General features: G+C 35.1%; 1 protein-coding gene across 1 annotated transcript in view; it reads right to left on the reverse strand.

Moving 5' to 3' along the window:
- The window catches only part of LOC118738270 (protein timeless homolog), a 26,122-nt gene extending 17,216 nt beyond the window's left edge, over positions 1-8,906 (reverse strand). The window contains exons 1-2 of the mRNA XM_036469195.1: positions 8,621-8,906; positions 8,216-8,539 (exon numbers count right to left, since the gene is read on the reverse strand). Coding sequence (XP_036325088.1) covers positions 8,216-8,539; positions 8,621-8,722 — 426 coding nt within the window. The 5' untranslated portion in view covers positions 8,723-8,906. The remainder of the gene's footprint in view (positions 1-8,215; positions 8,540-8,620) is intronic.
- Positions 8,907-19,667: the final 10,761 nt, after the last annotated feature.

Below are 19,667 nucleotides of genomic sequence, written 5' to 3' on the forward strand. Positions count from 1 at the left end.
GAGGCCCCCCCCCCCCTAAATTTCATTCTGGCTACGCCGATGTATATATACATATGTATGTAAGTAAAGTGTTTAAATTTACCTTGGTCTTCATTTTTGCCTTTATCTTTACGCATATTCGTTTTTGTTTTTATTTTTACCTTTGCTTTTATTCTTTTCTTTATCTATGTACGTAGTCACCTTTACTTTCATTCTTGTATTGGTCTTTATCTAATTGTATTGTTATTCTTTAACCTTTTATTAGCAAATTTTTGTTAAATTAATACCATATGCATACACACAAGAAGCACTTGCTTCAGCCTTAACCATTTCCGTTGCACCATTTCCGTTGAATTTGCCAATTTACTCCCAAACAATCAACCGCCGCTAAAGAAGTTTCATTTCAAAAAATATTCCGACGAATTGATAACCTTCCCCTTTTTTGTGAAGTCGGTTAAAAAAGCCACAAGCGCCGAAATATTATTATGGTCTTTCTTGTTGTGCGCTGTCGTCATGACGCTGCGCTGTGAATTGAATAGACATCATATGGCCTGCTGTATCCGCTTAGACCGACAAATTGCAATTCAGTACTTCAACTTTCGGGTTTTTTCTTTTATTGTGTTTTCAAACACTTCCCAATCACGAAAGCTCTTGGAACCAAATAATAAGTGAAGTAGCTATGTGGCGATAATCATTTGTCGCCGTTTGAAATGGCAATGCAAGTCGGATGGTGTACATATGTAAGCAAGCACTTTTTAGAAAAAAAATGTCGCCTGCTCGCTAGCTGTGCCGGCCTTTGTTGGCTTTTTTACAACGCTTTTTTTATCTGTCAAGATGAAAAGTTCGTGTGCAATGCTTAATTTAATCTGCGCATTGAGTGCGGATTTGTGGTCTAAATATGCGTGAGGTTAGGTGAGCACTAGTGAGAGCGTGTGGGTGGCGTTTTGGTTCTTTTGCAAGCTTTTGGTGTTTAGCGTTCGGATGTGTTTGCTTGTGCGGGCATATGGATTTAATTTTGTATAATTAAATTTACTTTTGAAGCTTGTGGTTACATAAGATTTTTTGCACACAGTACACGCTCGTACTTCAGCCATATCTCAACACTCAATTATGTACCTTCTTCTTTCCGTTTTCTTTGCGTTGTAAACGATTTAACATTCAATGCGACAAAAGTTTTATTTTCGATGTGAAAAGTTTGCAAGCTTTAAAGGCCACAAATGACTTCATTTAATGGCATGACTGTGTGCGTGTACTTTTGATGTAGGTGGCGAAAATTTGTTTCATTTATTATGCAATACACACGCTTAGAGAATAAAGTAATTTTGGTTGAAATAAGCAATTGCAAAAATAGAGCAGAACCGTTTGTACATACTGAAAATGCATACATACATACATACATATGTGTGTGATTGTCAGAATAACTCAAAAAATGTTGATTTTCCTGGAGGATCATAGAATTAGACTTATTGTATCACTTCCGCCAAAATGTTTTATATCTTAGCGCCTTGAAAACACTACAGCTTTTGTTAATCGACTATTTAGTCGATTAATCAGTTAATAGATTAACAAAATTTTTTGGACAAAAAGTAGGCGACTTCGCTTTGGATTTTTTCGACGGACCGCTCACAAACAACCAGTCGACTAACCGTTAATTTTCCAATTTTTTACACATTTTTTTCATTCAACCCACCAATTCCCATTTGCGGGGTCTGCAATCTACCCCCGACTTTACCTATTTGTAATGTTATCCTCCCTAAACCAACTATTATTAACCGACTTCCAAAAAAGGAGGAGGTTATCAGTTCGGCGGAATAATTTTTTTTTTTATGTACATATGTTACCGCATAACTTTGGACCGCGTCAACCGATTTCGATAATTCTTTTTGCTTCGGAAAGGTAGTGTCTCAGAGGTGGTTCCATACTAATCTGATTTGGATCCGATCAGTGGATCATGAAGTATATATATATACTATATATATATATGTATATATATATTTATATATTTTTATATGAGAATTGAAGTCGGTTTTGTTTTTTGCTTAAAAATTACGTGTTTTAATACATAAATTCATCTAAAATATATTCCATATCTTCTTTTGCTAATAATAGTATTTACCACTTAGACTTATCATTTACGATTTTGGAATCATTAGCTGAACTTCTATACACAGTATGAAGTCTAGAAAGTCTTTGTACGCGGTAATCTCGCAAACTATTGAACGGATTTTGGCGAGATTTTCTCTAATATACTCTTTGTCGACAGGAGAGACTTAGAATTTGAATAGGGTTGCCACTTGCCTGAAAAACTATAACATACGCTCTGTTCGTTGGATTGGTATGGATGTAGTGCAGGCATTCATATGGATAGCTTAGAGTGAAAATTTGCTAAGTCCATTTGTAGAAATTTTACAGGAGAGAAAAATAACCTTTCAAAATATTTCCTTCAAGAATTTTGCAAAAGGTTCAGTTGCAAATTAAAATATTTGGAATTTTGTGTGAGCTTATCAAAATTTTCTGTGCCTCATTTGGACTTAGTAAATTTTCCTTAAATTGAATATAAACAGGAAGAAATAAAACAAGCACGGTAGTTAATCCTTTTGGAGACATAGCGTTTTTAATTTATCTTGCTTCCTATAGCCAAATATGAGTTTTCACAAAAACAGTGGACTTATATTAGATGAGAATGGGTCTTTCTTTGTAGGACTTTCTTTTCGTTGGCAACTAAACTGCCAACAATTTTTAACTATTCACAATAATAATTGGATTAAAAAATAAAAGTCCGGGAATAAAATTGTCACTGAATCGGGTTTCGATACAAGTACTTTCTTCCGATAGCTCTTCAGTACTCGGTTCAAAAGTATCGATCCCAAAATTGCTTGGTATAGGACGAAAAGTATCGAGTATGTACTTTTTTTACTATTATTTATTTATTTGAAGTGTACTATATTTTTTCGAATTTTTTTTAAATAGTACTATAAATATTATAGAAAATTTTGGCAAGCCTAATGGGGCGGCCCCAGTCTGTCTCGTGGGAACGACTGACCAGGATCTGAAGTATTATTGATTATATATTATATATTATTTTGAGAATTTTTTTGGTTAAAGGTGTTTAACGTTTTTTCCATACAAAGTATGTCGACAATTTTCTTTTATATGGAGGACACTGCCAGCAAAAAAATTGCCAAAAATCAACGGAATTTTTTAGCCGCTTGAAACTTGCACTTCTTCAGACTAGAATTGAATGTGCTACAAAACTGCATACCAGAATTTTTTCTAAAGATTCTGATTAAAAAGTTTGAAATTTGGGTGAAAAATTGCAAAATTTTTATAATTTTTATACAAAGTTTAAAATCTGAATTTATATGGTGTTTGTTGTATAGCCAGCTAGGCTTTTATAAAAAAATAATAAACATTAAATAAACAAAAGACAAATAGCCAAAACTGGTCAAAATATCGCACTCCTATTATTTTGTGGACAACTGTACATACATACATACATATGCACATATTCACATAATTTTGACCATAAACATATTTTATTTTATATAGCACTGTTAATTAGCAGAAAATCAAGTCAATTTCAACTTCAATAACATTTTATATGCACAATTAGCCACAATCTGCGGCACGCTCGATACCATTGCGCTCGCTTATCCCTCTGTCAACTGTCGCAAAAGTTTTAATGCAGCTTGGGAGCATAAAAATTGCATTTCTATTTTATCATGTGGCAAATTTAACTTTTTATCATCCGTCGCTATCAAGCGATGTCGTTGTCCGTGATTCTTGCACACAGCATGCAATTAAAATGTCAGCCTCATAAAAAAAAGACAACTTTGGTGCGCCGATATGACGGCAGTCATGAACCAAATGCTCTGACGCGACTTTGGAGTTGGCTACAATATTTAGCGCAATAGCAGTTAACGCATTCAAAGCATTCGAATATTTTTGCATGTACATACATACTAATATACATACATATATTCTAGCAGAAAAAGGAATAACCAAATAAAAAGGCCAAATTCAACGAGCAATAAGCATCCTGTTAGGTCACTGCATGGTGAGGGCTGAAGCGCATCAGTTTGTTGCCGCACATCATTCTCTGAGCCAAGTGTACGTGGCCTGCTCTTTTATTAATCCTTTTTAATGGCATCAAATGACCAGTTTTTATATGCGTGAAAAAAGGAAGGACAGCATTTCTGTTCGGCAAAAAGTTAATATAAAAATGAGCATATAAAAATCATTAAAAACTTAAAACTTATTCATTGCAGCTGACTCCTTTCATTTATGCATTCTCTCTTTTGCTCGACCGTTTTTGGTGCTTTAATTCGCTTACATTTGCTAATGCGCGACTGTCGGCCATAAAACTATTTAGTAATCCTTGACTTAATGTCAAGCGTTGGCGTTTTTGGCCTGGCTGGACGATGACGATGAGCAGAAGCACATACATAGTGCATGAATGGACCTGAGCCATTACCTAGAAGTCCAGCGTTCCATTAGTACATAAATTAGATGGCAAGAAGAGACAACTTAACTTTTGCTTTTGTATTGAGTTAATTTTTTAGTTTAAGTAAGCTTTTTTTAAGTTTTCACAGCGAGCTGCAGTAAATAAACGGAATGCTTCTTGTCGAGTAAAGTAACTAATTTGAGTGAGATGCAGACGCATCAGCAAGCTCATATTTCTTGCGTCGGGCGCAGAGTTCATTTGCTCAGCAGTGAGATAACAAAGTTTGCCAACGTACATAATCGTATACATACATACATATACATTGTATGTACATTTTCATTGCAATTCTGCGTCTGTGCTTTTCTTTAAGCTCCCTTTTTAACCGCCTGCTTTGCTTGGTAGTTTACGACTTTCATTTGTTTAATTCGTTTTCCAAAGTCTGCCAGTAATTTTTTCCATTTCACTACATGGATTTACCAACACTTTTCTCCTAGCATTTCGCGCTTTTTTGCATTTCATTTTGATAATTTTTTTTTTTTTACTTAGAAAGTCTATTCAAATCTGCGTGCGGAAAATTCTTTTCTTAATTCTAATGAATCTCTGGACGGTTGGATGGTTGAAAGCGTACAAAGTGCTGGCGAAAAAACTTTTACCAAAGACTTTCACAATGCCTGAAAGCGAAATGGTGCCCTTCTTTTTCCCCCTCATTTTCCTCGGGTGTTCGCAAGGTCTCAACAGCTTTGGTTATTTCTTTTTTTTTTTTAGTTTTTCTTTTGTATAAAAGCGCCGCTACTTATTATTTGCAAATTTATTCCCCTTATTTGGTTTGTTTTTGTTACCATTCGGGGCTAATGATTTGTATGACCAGTCGTTAGGCTTTTATGTATGTAGTTGTATATTTTTAAAACGAAGTTAAAAGGTAGTTCGCAAGAATTTTTTTAGTATTTAATTTTTTATTTTCATTTTTGGTTATATGTTACTCTTCATTGGTTTTTATAAGTAATTGGCGGTAAATGGTTTGCTGATGGAGGAGGCCGCAAATGCCTGTGAGTGAGCTATTCAACATAATTTGTGTGTACCGTTTAGGAAATTTAACGCAGATTAAATATACTTATTTAAGGTGGCGAAGTTATTAGAGGTGCAGTACTATCACTCTGTAGGATCTTAGTAAGACTCTCATAGTATGGTTTGGAGCAGAGTTGTGAAAAATGCATTAATTGTAAAATGCATAACATTTTAATGTTAATGTATAAAATTAATGCATTAATTATTGACATCTAATGCCAATGCAAATTTAATTGCATTAATTCCGAAGAAATATTACTCATGATTTTTTCATTAACATTAAAATTTTTAAATGCAATAATTTATTGCCATAAAAGTATAACATGCATTAAAAACCCATTAACTAATTCTATTTTGAAGTAAAAATTCATTCGCAGAAGATAATTTAGGTAGGCCTTCTTAAGTGAAGCAATCCTAAGAGGCATACCCAAGAAGGGCTGAAAAAGTACTTCCTTGCATGCCTTCTAGAAGGGCTTATCCATTTACAATTTACGCGAATGCATATTATTTAACATTACAAACGAATTCCAATAAAAATTTTAAGCTAGAATAACACATATTTGATATAAACCTTAAGCAAATACTTCAAAGATATATGATTTTTATAAATTAAAGAAGCAACTTTAAATAACTCCTCCAAAAGGCGTTCTGAAGTACGTCCTATAAAAGCCTTCCGGAAGGCCTTCTATGGGTAGCGAAAGAGGAAGCCCTTCAATTTGTGCCACTCCATACAAAAAAGAAAGGAGAAAGGAATGTAGAGTGGAAGGCCTCTTGATTCTCAGGAAGGTCTTTCGGAAGGGCTTTTAACTCCTGAAATTATCCACTGGGTTGTTGACGTTGAGGGTAGAATTTTGAGGTCAAAAAAGATAGTGGCGGAAGGCTGGTTTTCACTATGTCAAAATCAATGGTATTTGTCCCAAATAGGTAATAAATACACATTGTCATATGGAACTAAAAAATGTTTTATTGATTAATTTAGATCAGAATAGATCTTCGTTCGTGTACATGTGCGGCTAAATTGGCTATTTGTCCGTTTTTGGCCTCTAATATATGTAAATCGGTATGCACCAACATTAAAATGTTTTCAAAAACATCTAACAATGTTTATAAGAACTTTGCTACAAAAGAAAACATAATAGAATATTAGCCCCAAAAAAGTGTTACAGCCGAAAAAATTGTCTTGAAGTAATTCAAATCTTTTATACCACGTATATAAAGACTTTCATAATTTTACCTCTCGAAATTTATTGGGGCACATTCATAGTCGAAATAAAATCGACTTTTAGGCTAGTTATATTTTTTGACATAATTTTCAATGGAAAATCTGTCAAAAAAGCTGCACCTAACATTAGACTCGACTTTATTTCATCTACGATCATGTCCCATAATTTTTAATAAGTTGCTAATGGGGATCATTTTCTGTCAAAAATACTTTTTTCTATAAAAATAAAAACCGATTGATGAGGGATTTATTAAAAATACGCAATATGCATATTTTGCATTTATTATGAAAACAAAATTGCAGTTAAAAAGGTACTTACATCAATATAAGACAAAAGCAACATTAGTGATAGCAATTATTACTACAAAGTTAAGCCTTTTAAGCTTGTATGTAAGAAAATGGATGTAACTCAAATAACTTGGGGAAATGCTAAGCTCCAAATAATAATAATGGCATAATAAAAAGATTGAAGTCAGTTAAAATCTTGCAAGAGATATAATTTTTAAGCGCCTTTGAAAAGTAATATTTTATTAAAAAATTGTCAAAATGTGTATATATATTTTCAAATCAAAGAAAAAGGGCAAAAGTCGCATGATTTTTAAGAAAATTTTCAAAATAAGCCTATTTCTAAAAAGTCGGTGTCAGGGGGCATCGATCTCCTAAAGGTGTCAATTTGACACTTTAGTCGCACAACCTTCGTAACACTGGACTGCATAACCAAAAAAGTTGCAGTTTTTCCGGCGGGATTACAAAATTTATTATATTTGTAGACTTCCCCAAAGTGTAAATCTTAATATTTTTCTTATTATTTTAATGCAAGTCTTAAAATATAATAGATTTTATAATTCCAATGCAAAAACAGCACCGATTTTTGGGGACAGATGGCAGTCAGATTTCTTCTCCAGCACCATATTTTTTAACTGTAAAAATACTAGGTATTAAGACTGTTTTATTTTGCTTGCGTAGCTTGCGCATTTTCAACAGTTTTTTGCCTCTCCTGAAGACCCTTGAAGCTGGGTATACACTTATACATATCGCCGTTTAAAGTACAAAACCGCGTATCAAAAAAATGCAAAACCGCGTATGTGAGGTTGCATAAATTATTTTCTAGAGAGCAAAAACACTCATATTTCCAAATGGTTCCCTTTTTTATAAAGCAATCGTATTTCTAATATTTCAGGACGAATGGATAAGGATTCAGCCCTGAGCTTGTGTGAGCAAATCCAATTTTTGGCAGCAAATGTCAGTCAGCGGTTTTGAAGAATTACGATACTCAGTTTTGTACTTTAAACGACGCCATATGTACATACACACATAGTTACACGCATACATTTGTGCAAGTGATTGACAATTTTAAAATTTCGCGCGAGCGAAAACTTCGCTGTGAAATATCTGACAGCGAGCTAATAGAAAATTTAAAACAACGAATTTTTCGTAAAATTCTTAATAAAAGACTTTTGCATTAATAAAGAGAAAAGTAAATTTTCAAACATTTCGCTACTTACGATTTCTAGTCCTTTTTTCAATATGCCATATAGTGGCACCCAAACTTTGGTTTGAGTGAATGCACTCTTATAGCCCTGGAGAATTTCAATTAATTCCATAAACAGTTTGCGACTATGGAATTCTTTTGGTGGTCCATCGCGATATAATAGCAACGTAGGATTTGTTAAAATGACCAGCAAACGCACAAGCGCATCTGCATATTCATTATTTTGTACATAATCATGCAGCATATGCACCAAATCTGTTTGTAGCACTTTTGCATGGCCCAAGTGACGGCGATATTCGTGGTTTTCTAAATCGCGTCGCAAAATCCAAATTAAATGCTGTAGTCAAATATGAAAAAAAATAGTGACAAAATGAATAATAGTAAGTTATGCATGTACATATGTATAAGCAAAACATACCCTGAGGCCCTGCAGTGCGTCCGGCTCGGCCAGGTAGCGATCGTTGTCGTGGTAGCCAAGCGCCGCGCAAGTGGCATCAATATCCGCGAGTAAAATCGACATTACTGCACAAACGAACGGCGAATTTTCACTTTCTTTACACAAAATAGAATTTTATTTAAATGAATTAACACTTTTTTCTACACCGCAAAACCGTTTCCGTATCAAACACACAAATTTCACAATTGTTTTGGTTGATGTAAACAAAATTAAATCCGCACATGAACTGTCATATGGGCGCGCCAATTTTGCGATCTGAGCGAACAGCTGATGGTGCTGAGCTGCCACTTGTTGAATGTGTGGTATTTTCTTGTGTTGAGGAATTTCAGATGCTTTAGTGAATGACGCACATTTTGTAATCGAATTAGACCAAAGGTCGTAGATAATACGGGGCAACTCATTATAATTGTAGCGAAAGTGCGCAACGGGGGAATTAATCTGTCTAATCATGATTCAATAATGAAAAATTTTATAAGAAAAACTTTCTCTTACTCTAATTTTTTCAATGACACTCCCCCTACTCCAAAAAAGAATAACAGTGATTTTTCTTTTTCGAATTTCTTTGCAACTTCAAAGAACATTTTTAAATTTTAAGTAGTGAAATTTTTACTTCTAAAATTTTAAGAAATTTCTGGTATTCATTCGTTGACGACAACAAGACAAAATGGGTGATCATTGTTGGATTACAGAAATTCTGAAATGGCTAAAGAGACGAAATTCCCTTAAGGGCCGGCTGGTCAATGTCTGATTAGCACTAATCGGAGATAGAAGCTCCGGTTAAATATAACGACTGCTCTATCGATCACATGTTTTATGCATGATGTCGAAAACGTCGATAACGATGTTTAACCGGCTAGTAGTGATAACCAGACATTGAACAACTGGCCCGAAATGCCAAAATATATTGGTTGACATTCATGGGGACCTATTGACTCTGCAATCATAACACCCGCAATACAAATTACATGTGGTTGTTGTTGTTGGGCCCTTATAGCCCAGTTATGCATACTGGCACTGCTATACCATTTTTACGTAAAAATCGAAACCCAACAGAATTCTACATGTTAAGTTCTATGCGTTGGGTAAAGTTAAGTGCAACGACTGCTTTATCGATCACATGTTACATTCATGATGTCGAAATCGTCGATAATGTAGTGGTAGTGATAACCAGACATGCAACAACCGGCCCTGTTATGCATACTTGGCAGTGCATGTACTGCTATACAATTTTTACGTAGAAATCAAAAACCAACAGACTTATACGTATGTAATGCTGTGCGTTGGGTAACTCCTTACACGCGAAGCTCATTTAACAGATTCCTTATGTGACAATTCTCAAGCAATGCCAAGGAAGCATAACGGAGCCTTAACAGATTCTTATGCGACTACTCTCATGCAAAGCTATGTATGTATGCATAAATGGGCTATTAGGGCCGTTTGCAGTTAAACATCGTTATAATATGTGATCGATAAAGCAGTCGATGCGCTTAGCTGAAGAATGTACATTAGCGTGGTCCAAAAACAGTAATGTCGGAATTGCAATGCTATCATCCCCTAGGATTGTTCTATATCGATAAAAGTATACCCCTAGTTTTTATTTAGAGGTTGCTCAGAGCGCTTAAAGTGTTCCATGTATTTTTATATGGGGAAAATAAATTTTTTCGTAGAAATGTTATAGAATTCTTGGATGTCAATATTTTTCGATCGAAAAACTCTGGTTCTATTCAGGATACTTTCAATAATAATACCAAATTGTTTATTTAAGCATTTTTTAATACCTACTAACGATTTTTTAAATGTGTAATGTACATCCAGTTAGCGTTGACTAGACATGGTGCAAACGGCCCTTAATCTGCTCTTAAATCGTCAATAATTGCTGCTCTTTTATGACTCGTTATAATAGGGGGTTAAGGGGTTTAAATGATCCACGAAAACTCTTTTACTTTAGACCTCCGAAGACAGTCGATATACCACCCTGATAATTATTATTTGCGTATCTGAAAACAATAAATTTATACCTACTCACTTTATTATTCACCTGCAAGTTAACCCTTCTCGTATGTAAGATTATTTCTTTAAATTGAAATAAAATTAAAGCAACAATTATTTGTATCATTTTTCATTAGGGATTTGTATTCTTCTGTTTGGCGAACCAAAGCAAAATTCATTTACATACATATACCAAGGGTATTTAGATGAAATATATTTTTAACTAGTGGCATTTGCAATTTCAGGCCTAATAGCTCTCTTAAATGTTTAAACGTATGTGTATGGAATATACATTTGTATGTACATTAAGGTGGTCCTTAAAAAAATCAAATGAATGATTTTTTTCAGTCTCACCTTCTCAATCGGAAATACCACGGTCAAAGATGTCACATATAAATGTTGATCCCAATTGGAGACGGTTAAGGCGTGTCGCACAGGGAACAAAGATTAGATGGAGACTCAAAAAATTAAAATAAATGTTTTCTCATCTATAAAATTTTTTCTAGTCTTCAAAGAGAAATCTGAACTTTGCCCCCCTGAGCGACACCCTTTATCCGTCTCCGAGCGGGACGAAAATTGATATGTGGTTTTGCATTGAGGATAGGAAACAATTTTTGGAAGAAACGAAATCACCACTATTGATTTTATGTTATTGAACAGTCACACAACAGGGGGCACACACATACATACATAATTACATGTGTATACTTGGATGTTTTATAACAAAAATCTATTGAGACTATTTCAACAGAAATGTTGCTGGTGCGTATAAAATTTGAGAGAAAGTAAAACTGCATAGCAACGTTAAAAATGCAATTTCGTACAAAACACACAAGGAAGTGACATGTGCACATATGTATATATGTACATACAATTATTCTAGTTATAAGCATCCACTATTCAAGGCAGCTATTCTGACTTCGTACGCTTTATATGTAGGTTAACAATAAATGGTTGCATATGCAACTTGACGCATGCAACATGACGACCACTCCCAAGTGACCAACAACTGCATTGAATGGCTGCTCGTTCAAGATGTCGCTGGCTTGGATTGTAATTTTAACCACAACTTATTGTATTATTTGCACTTATGCACTACTCGTAAGTTCACTTATGTGCTTATAAGTGTAATGGCGTTGTGAATTGCTTCCAAATGATCTTGTGACTTCTGCTGTCACATTGAAATTTTGCATTCATTATACAAGTATGTAAGCTGTTAAATCTGGTTCAACAATTCCTATTGTATGTTAGTAGTTATTATTTAAATATTTTTATTTTTTATTTTAATTCATTGATGTTAAATGTGTGCAGACCAGGAAAAAACCAAGCACTCAGAATATAAGGTGTACTCTTCCTCAAAGTTACTCCTTAATGAATCTCTGAAATCTGTTGAGAGATAGATATCCATTCTCAAAAGATTTGAACCAAAAATTAGACACCTTAGCCAGAAAGGTGCTCTGCAGTTAGTAATAGACTGCGGGAGTTTATGCACAAAACGAAGCCTAAAAATATGTACCACTTTACTATAAGCCAAATAAATAAATTCGTATATATTTTGTTTAAAATTATGGGGTACATAGTTTTAGGATGTGGTTTCTGAATAAAATTAAAATTTTCAAATTTAATCCCTTAACTATGGTAATATTCCAACTTTCCGTAGAATAAATGCACATACTGTAAAAATTTTAAATTTGAAGTACTTTGCAAAAAATTCAAATCTTATAGTCTTGCATCATATTTGAAATTAACTACGTATCTTATTATAGCCGCCTTCGATTCGCTACTTTTCTTCTCGCTATGTTTGAGTTCCACTTGCTTAACGAAAAGTTTCCCATGTGAAAGCAACAACAAAGTTAGCTAACAAAGATGGACGATAGCGAGTTTGGTTGTATTTAATTAATATCGTTCGTTTCGCCATTCGCCAAGTATTCGCGAATCTATGACAGCTTATGAATCATTAGAATTTCGGCGTTTGAAGCCGCGGCTTCAGAACTGAAAAAAATATATCCATTTCAGTCCAACATGACGCAGTTTTCTAAAGTTTAAGGCCCTTGAGTAGTGATCTCTGTTTTTAATTAATAGTTTTTGAAAATTTTCGGAATAAGTACTGAGTACGTCATTTTGAATTTTTAAAACCTAAAATCGTTTTCATAATCTTCAATCTCAAAAACCTCTAAGAAGCGAATTTTTAAACGGATTCACTGATGTCATAAGTTTGTTAGAAGTCATATTGAGAAGAAAATTCTAAAAATTAAAAAAAAAATCCACCATATTGGATCCACTATTTTGAATTTTTTTTATTTAATGCCAGCTCCTTTATCAGCGAACCCAATAACACCTGAGTAACAAGTTTTAAGCTAATCCGACCGATGTTCAAAATATCGTTCGCCATTTTGAATTTTTACAATCTCACTCCAGATTCGTAATCAGCGACCCCAAGAACCTTCGTGCGATAAGTTTGAAGCCAATCTGATAAGTTTTTGAATTTAGGCCAGTTTTGATCCCTTCCTGGCCCGTATTTAGTGGAATGCGGGAAATGTATAGAGCTAGAAGCTGAGAAAACTTTGGAACACCGCGAAAGGTTATGTGTCGGACTGCAACACCTAGGAACCGCTTAGCTTCAGAAACAGCAACCCGTCTGAAAAATGAGGCATCAGCTCGGATTGAGTTCTCTAAAGGCCTTCGTCATGCATAGATATTATATTTGCCTATATAATGGCTACTATGAATCTATTTGAGGTTCAAGCATAGTCGGATACCACTAAAGACCAACGGATTTACATATGATGTTCAGCCATACTAAACCAAACTAACCTACAATGGGTAAAATTAGAGTTTTATTAGTTCGGCCTACTTAGTCAGTGCATTCGAATGAGCAAATGTGAAATAAAAAAAATGCATCCACTTCCCCAATGACAGTATCCGCAAGTCACATATTTTTGTACATACATACATATAAGCATGGAATTCTATTTACATACTTACGTGTATCCTGTATTATCCAGCTTGCTTAACACTAATTCTATTTATTACACTTTCCAAAAAGGGAATAACATTTGCTCCAGGCTTTTATATGCTGCGCATATGTATAAACATTTCAGTTTGGTCACATTAGACCTGGGCGTGTAATGAACCCCTCTTGCATGGGTTGATACTTATGTACATATATTTAGCGAATTTGTAGTTGTAAAGTATTCCGTCCGGGTCATGACCCTTAAACGACAAGATTAGCAGATTTCAAGGTGTAATACATCCTTGAATAGTAATTTTTAAAGCCTACATATATGTACGAGTATAACATCTCGTTTGTGGAGAAATTCAACACAGAATCACAACATGTGATACTTTAGACTTAATTGAGAATTTATAATCCTTCCTCATTGCTGGTAGTAGCACGGACTTTGGAGTTTTCGAGGGAAAGATTCTGCGAGAGATTCACGGAGCTTTGCGCGTTAACGACGATGATTACTACAAGCGATGAAAAGATGAGCGGTACGAGCTTTATATCGAGAAAAATACAATAATAATCATATTTTGCCTCTTACGCTTTTGCTAAGTGTTTGGCGAGCTTTTCATCCAATTTGTGCCGCCATTTTGTTATACAAAATGAAGGTGCCTACAGTTTTACGCCGCCTCCGAACGGCAAATGGATTTTGTCAGAAGCTTTTTCAAGGCAGACAAAGATATATGTAGTTCATTGAATTAAAATACAGCATCTCCGCTTGGCTTGGCCAAGTGTTACGAATGAACATAAACCCTCCAGGCCTGAAATATTCAACGCGGAACTTGCTGATGTGAGCAGAGGAAATAGAATGGCTCTTCTGCAGTGGAAAGAGCAGGTGGAAGAGGCCTTGATTCACATCAGACGGCACAGAAGAGAAACAACTGTTGCGCTTTATAGAACTCGGCCAAAATCGATGGGCACAGAGCCAGCATGTCGACCCAGCCTAATGTAAGTGAGTGTATATACATACATATATATTAGTACATATATGTATGTGTTTGAATGTGAGTTTGCATGTTTTTGGACAACTCATCCGAATCGTATGTGTCACTCGTACTTAGTATTTGTTGCTCTTCAATGAATGCAATGCACTTTCCACTAATCCTACAATTTCATTAGCATTCGCTATGAGAATCCAAGGATAGAAAATCTATCAATGAAAAAATACTGCAATTTCATTCCAATTGTGTTAGAGCAGCGCGCTTATGTGATTACTAAAGTGAAATTCGTAAATACACAAGAGCATTTTGGGTGCTGTAGTATTGTAAGGTACTACGTTAGTATGTACATTCATTTGTATATATTTACAATGAGTTTCGAAATTTATGTATGCAAATTTAGTTCATTTTCTAGAAGCTGATAGAATTACTTACATACTGTAAACCTGATGGCAGTCTGTTTGCTGATTGAAGAGTTTTTATGGGTGACAATAACTTTTAGTTAGTAACGGTTCTTCGTATTTTGTATTATGAAATTCGGATTTTTAATAAAATGAAGCGATGCAAACAATTACCATGTTTATATGATGCTTGAATTCGTTCTAAGTTAAACCATGTTATTTGGACATACACATGTAAACACTTTCTTAAATCGAATTGAAACTTTTAGGCGTGCCACCATAAATCACATTTTGAATGCGAGTTAAGAGTTGTTGAATCGTGTTAAGATGCTATTAAACACGGGATTTGACCACACGGTTGTTTCATGCAACTCTGTATGAAGTAAAACATTTAAATAGTTCTTGAAATTACATTAAGACTAATCTTTCTTACAAAATTAATTGCAAATATAACCATAATCGCGATGTGCCTTTGATGCAAAAAAATTTGACTCGCCCCAATATATAGTGAAAAATAATAAGCACACGATGTTTTGACTGGTTTTGTTTTTTTTCTTTTGTTTGTTCAATGTTTATTATTTTTTATAAAAATTCAGCTCAATATCTAACAAAAACTATATAAGCCCAATCAGAAAAACTCAAAAAAAAAATTTACAATGACAACAAATTTTTAATTAAGAATTTTTAGAAAAATTCTAAGTACGCAATCTTATAACCCATTAAATTCTAGCTCAATAAAGTGCAAGTTTCAAGTGGCTTCGAATTCGCGTTGATTTCTGATATTGTTTAAGCTCCCACCCTCTAGGATTTTTCTAAATGAAAAAATAAGAATACCCGTATTTTTTTGTTAAACAATTATATTTAGAACTTTCGTAGAAAATCAATATTGTTTGAATGGAAAGTTTTTGCATATTGAACCAAAAATTCATTGAATAAACCTGAAAATTCATATATATGGGGTTTTAGACACGGTAAACCCGAATCCGAGGTCCGTTAACCTCCCGTATGTCAGGCTCGTGGTCATTTGAGGGTCAACTAGGACAAACAAATTATTCAATACAAATAAATTTGTTTTTTTTTGTTTTTGTGGGTTTTTATGCGGATCCCTTGATTCTTCAAGGTTATCTAGAGGTTATCCCAAGGTCATCCCAAGGTCAAATTCAGAAGAATTTCCATGTTTATTCAATGAATTTTTCCCTACTTGATCTTCAAATGACCTCGAACCTGAAATAATGGAGGTCGGATTCGCATACAGGGCGTCGAATAACATATGTATGTAGAGGTTTGGTGCAATATGCAGATACTCTTTTTTTTGTACTCTTGTTTAATAGATAGGCGCTTACACATATGTTGGTGTTTGGGCGAGCTTCTCCTCCGATGCGTGGCATGCGCCTTGATGTAATCACGCCAGGAGGAGGGACCTACGTAAACACAAAAGAAAAATTTCGTATCTCTGGAAGTTTTTGTGGTAGATCACAGGTACTTGGTATCGAGTTATGTATTTATATAAATTCTACGCGATACTCGTGGAGAAAATTGTTAGTTATTAGGAAATAGGGCGTGATGCCTCCCATGCATACTAAAGCTCTCCTAACACCGGAAAAGTCGGAGTTATTCGAAAATTTTCCGCAGTCCCAACCATAAAACTGTTATATATTCTCAACCTTAACCTGTGCCATAAACCACGAAAAAGGTCTGCTTGTGGTATGTTTTGATACTCTCCTGGACGGTGATAAAGTCTGTAAGGGTGTATGAATTAGCCCCCACTGAATTAACCCCCACCGGGCAAAATGACTTAAGCCCCACCAATGTCTCAGTGAATCTTTCCCCACCAAAAATGACAGAATACCCACGAAAAAAAAATGAATTAAACCCCACGAAAATGATTTTATCCCCACCAATCGAAATGAATTAAGCCCCACCAAACGTGGGGGTTAATTCAGTGGGGGCTAATTCATACACCCGGATTTTTATTATATGATTATTTACAAACTTATGGTTTCTCCTTTTACGAAATGTGCACTATTAGTGATTTTAACCTTTCGTAAAAGGAAAAATTCCCTTCTATTATTTTATAATTTACAAAATTATAGTTTCTCCTTTTACGAAATGTGCACTATTAGTGATTTTAACCTTTCGTAAAAGGAAAAATCTGAAAATGATTTTATCCCCACCAATCAAAATGAATTAACCCCACCAAACGTGGGGGATCTTACATGACAGAATCCCCACTAAAAAAAAATGAATTAATCCCCACGAAAATGACTTTAGCCCCACTTTCCGCCATTTTTAATTTCGTTGTAAAATTGGTGGGGCTTAAGTCATTTTGCCCGGTGGGGGTTAATTCAGTGGGGGCTAATTCATACACCCAGTCTGTAATACTGTGTTGGGTGTCGAGCCACTGCTGGATGGAAACATTTTCAACCGCCTTTTTGGCACTGGCACACATTGTGGTCTCAGTTGGTCCTCTTCGGGGACTTCTAAGGGCCGTTTGCACCATGTCTAGTTAATTCTAACTCCCAGTTAAACATCTTTATCGACGTTATCGACACCCATCATATAACATGTGATCGATAAAGCAGTTAACGTGCTTAACTGAAGGATGTACCTCCAGTTAGCGTTAACTAGACATGGTGCAAACGGCCCTAAGTGGATGAACTCAAATCTCAGTAAGTAATAGCAAGCGGAAGAGGACATTAAATATGCCAGGCTCCTTGGCTATAGTTTTTTCCGCAAACGCACCGGATTCATTGGAGTGTTGGCTCTGCTTTGAGGAAGATGGAATGTCAGAGCATATTCTATGTAATGGTTTGACTTTGGTAAGGCAAATACTAATACATTTCTTTTATTAAAGAGCCGAAAGCAGCTTAGGTCTTCAGGGTTAGGAAATCAATATCGCAATGTGTATTTTTATGTGACATTTATGTGCCTAATTTAGATGAATAATTTTTGATATGACTAAATAACTACGAGTACATAAAAGCTGAATTTTTAATTCCTGACTTCCATAAATACATAGGTACATATTTGAGTTCGTTAGTGGCATAAGAGGCGGTCTATGAAATAATTATGGGTACCTCCCGTTAAAACCATTCCCCATTTCTAGCCATCACTTCATTACAGCCTCAATAGCCTCCAGTGTATCCAAGTTTTTCGCAATGCAGCGCACACGTACGAGTTTCCTTGTAATTCATTAAGTATTTTACTGTCTTTATTCACGTATTTTTCTTTTGATTTTAGTGTTGACACGTATTTAGCGTAATTTGATGTATGTATACGAGCATTAGTTAGCCAGCAATTTGCCACTCATATTCAAGCATCACAGCAGAAATGCGACTAGAATTTCAACTTTTGTCACTAAAACCAATCCACACCTCCATTCATACCTTAACACGCATGTAGATACATACATACATATGTACATATGTACCTACGTACCAAGTACGTTCAAAGGGAATTGTTGAAACACGAAACTGTAGATGAGACAGGATATAAAATACATGCACATATCTGCACAGTGCCACCGCCCAGTGGGCAGCCGAGAGCTCAATTTAATTAACTAAATGTACGCATAGCAGTATTTAAACAGAAAATTATGAATTTGTTAGGATGGAACTTTGTCACCCATAGTGGGGCGTAGAACAACGAAAAGTACCTATGTACATGAAAAGTACGCACGTATTCTACCTATAGTTCAGTGCCATCAAATATATTTAAGGCAAATGCCAGTCAGCTGGATAGTGGCTGGCTGCCGGTAGCTAGTGGACATAAGTCGACGTAAAACTGCGTTGAAGTTTATTATGCACACGTGCCCAAGTTCCAATGTCGTTGGGCGCGTGCTTTGTGGCAAGATACAGTGGCCTTGCCACGTCCTTGGCGCCATACAGTGTTCCAGAATACAAAATAGTTGATGAATAGGAAAATATCGCAAGAACTGTATAATTCAAAATGCCGATAGTCAAGAGAAAAATCGATTTGACCATGTATATTAGTCCGGCTGTGCGGTCACACGATAACACGAATAAAAATTGATTGACATAGCTGACTTATGATCAGGCACCCAGAACCCGTTTCCGTTTTGGCTTAGTTCTGCATGAGAACAAAATGTTCTGCTAGAGAACAAAAGGAGAATAAAAGTTTAGAGAACTTAACGTTAAGAATGAAAGGGGCGCCTGTGTACTCGGATGAAAAATCGTGAGAACCAAGATTGTTAATTCTAAGTCAGAGTAAAACTCGATCATTTCAACTTCCAGATCATTTATCATTAGGGTGAACTATCCATTTATGGACCATTTTTTCATTTTCTGTGCTCGAAAATTGCATGTCTTAAATATTTCGTTGACTTAATTTGCATAAATAACTTTCAGCTCTTTTTTGATTAATTTTAATATTCAAACATTTTACACCAATGGAATGCTATGAGAAAAATTTCGTTCTCGCTTCCGTTCTTCGCGAGTAGGTCAGTGAAGATTTGTTCTCGTTTCGTTCTCTGTCTGAAAGTTCCTGAGACTTTTGTCTGCAAATTGTTTGAAAAATTCCCTAAGACTTTTGTTCCCGTTTTGTTCTTTTCCAGAACTTTCCGAAGACTTATGTTCCTACTTTATTCTCTTATAAATGTTCCCGAGAGTATTATTCATAATTTTCTCTTTGGGAACGTTTAACAGGGCTTTTCCTTT

The sequence above is a fragment of the Rhagoletis pomonella genome, unplaced genomic scaffold, assembly GCF_013731165.1.
Source record: "Rhagoletis pomonella isolate Grant_MI unplaced genomic scaffold, Rhpom_1.0 Rhpom_scaffold_00004, whole genome shotgun sequence".
Lineage (NCBI taxonomy): Eukaryota > Metazoa > Arthropoda > Insecta > Diptera > Tephritidae > Rhagoletis > Rhagoletis pomonella.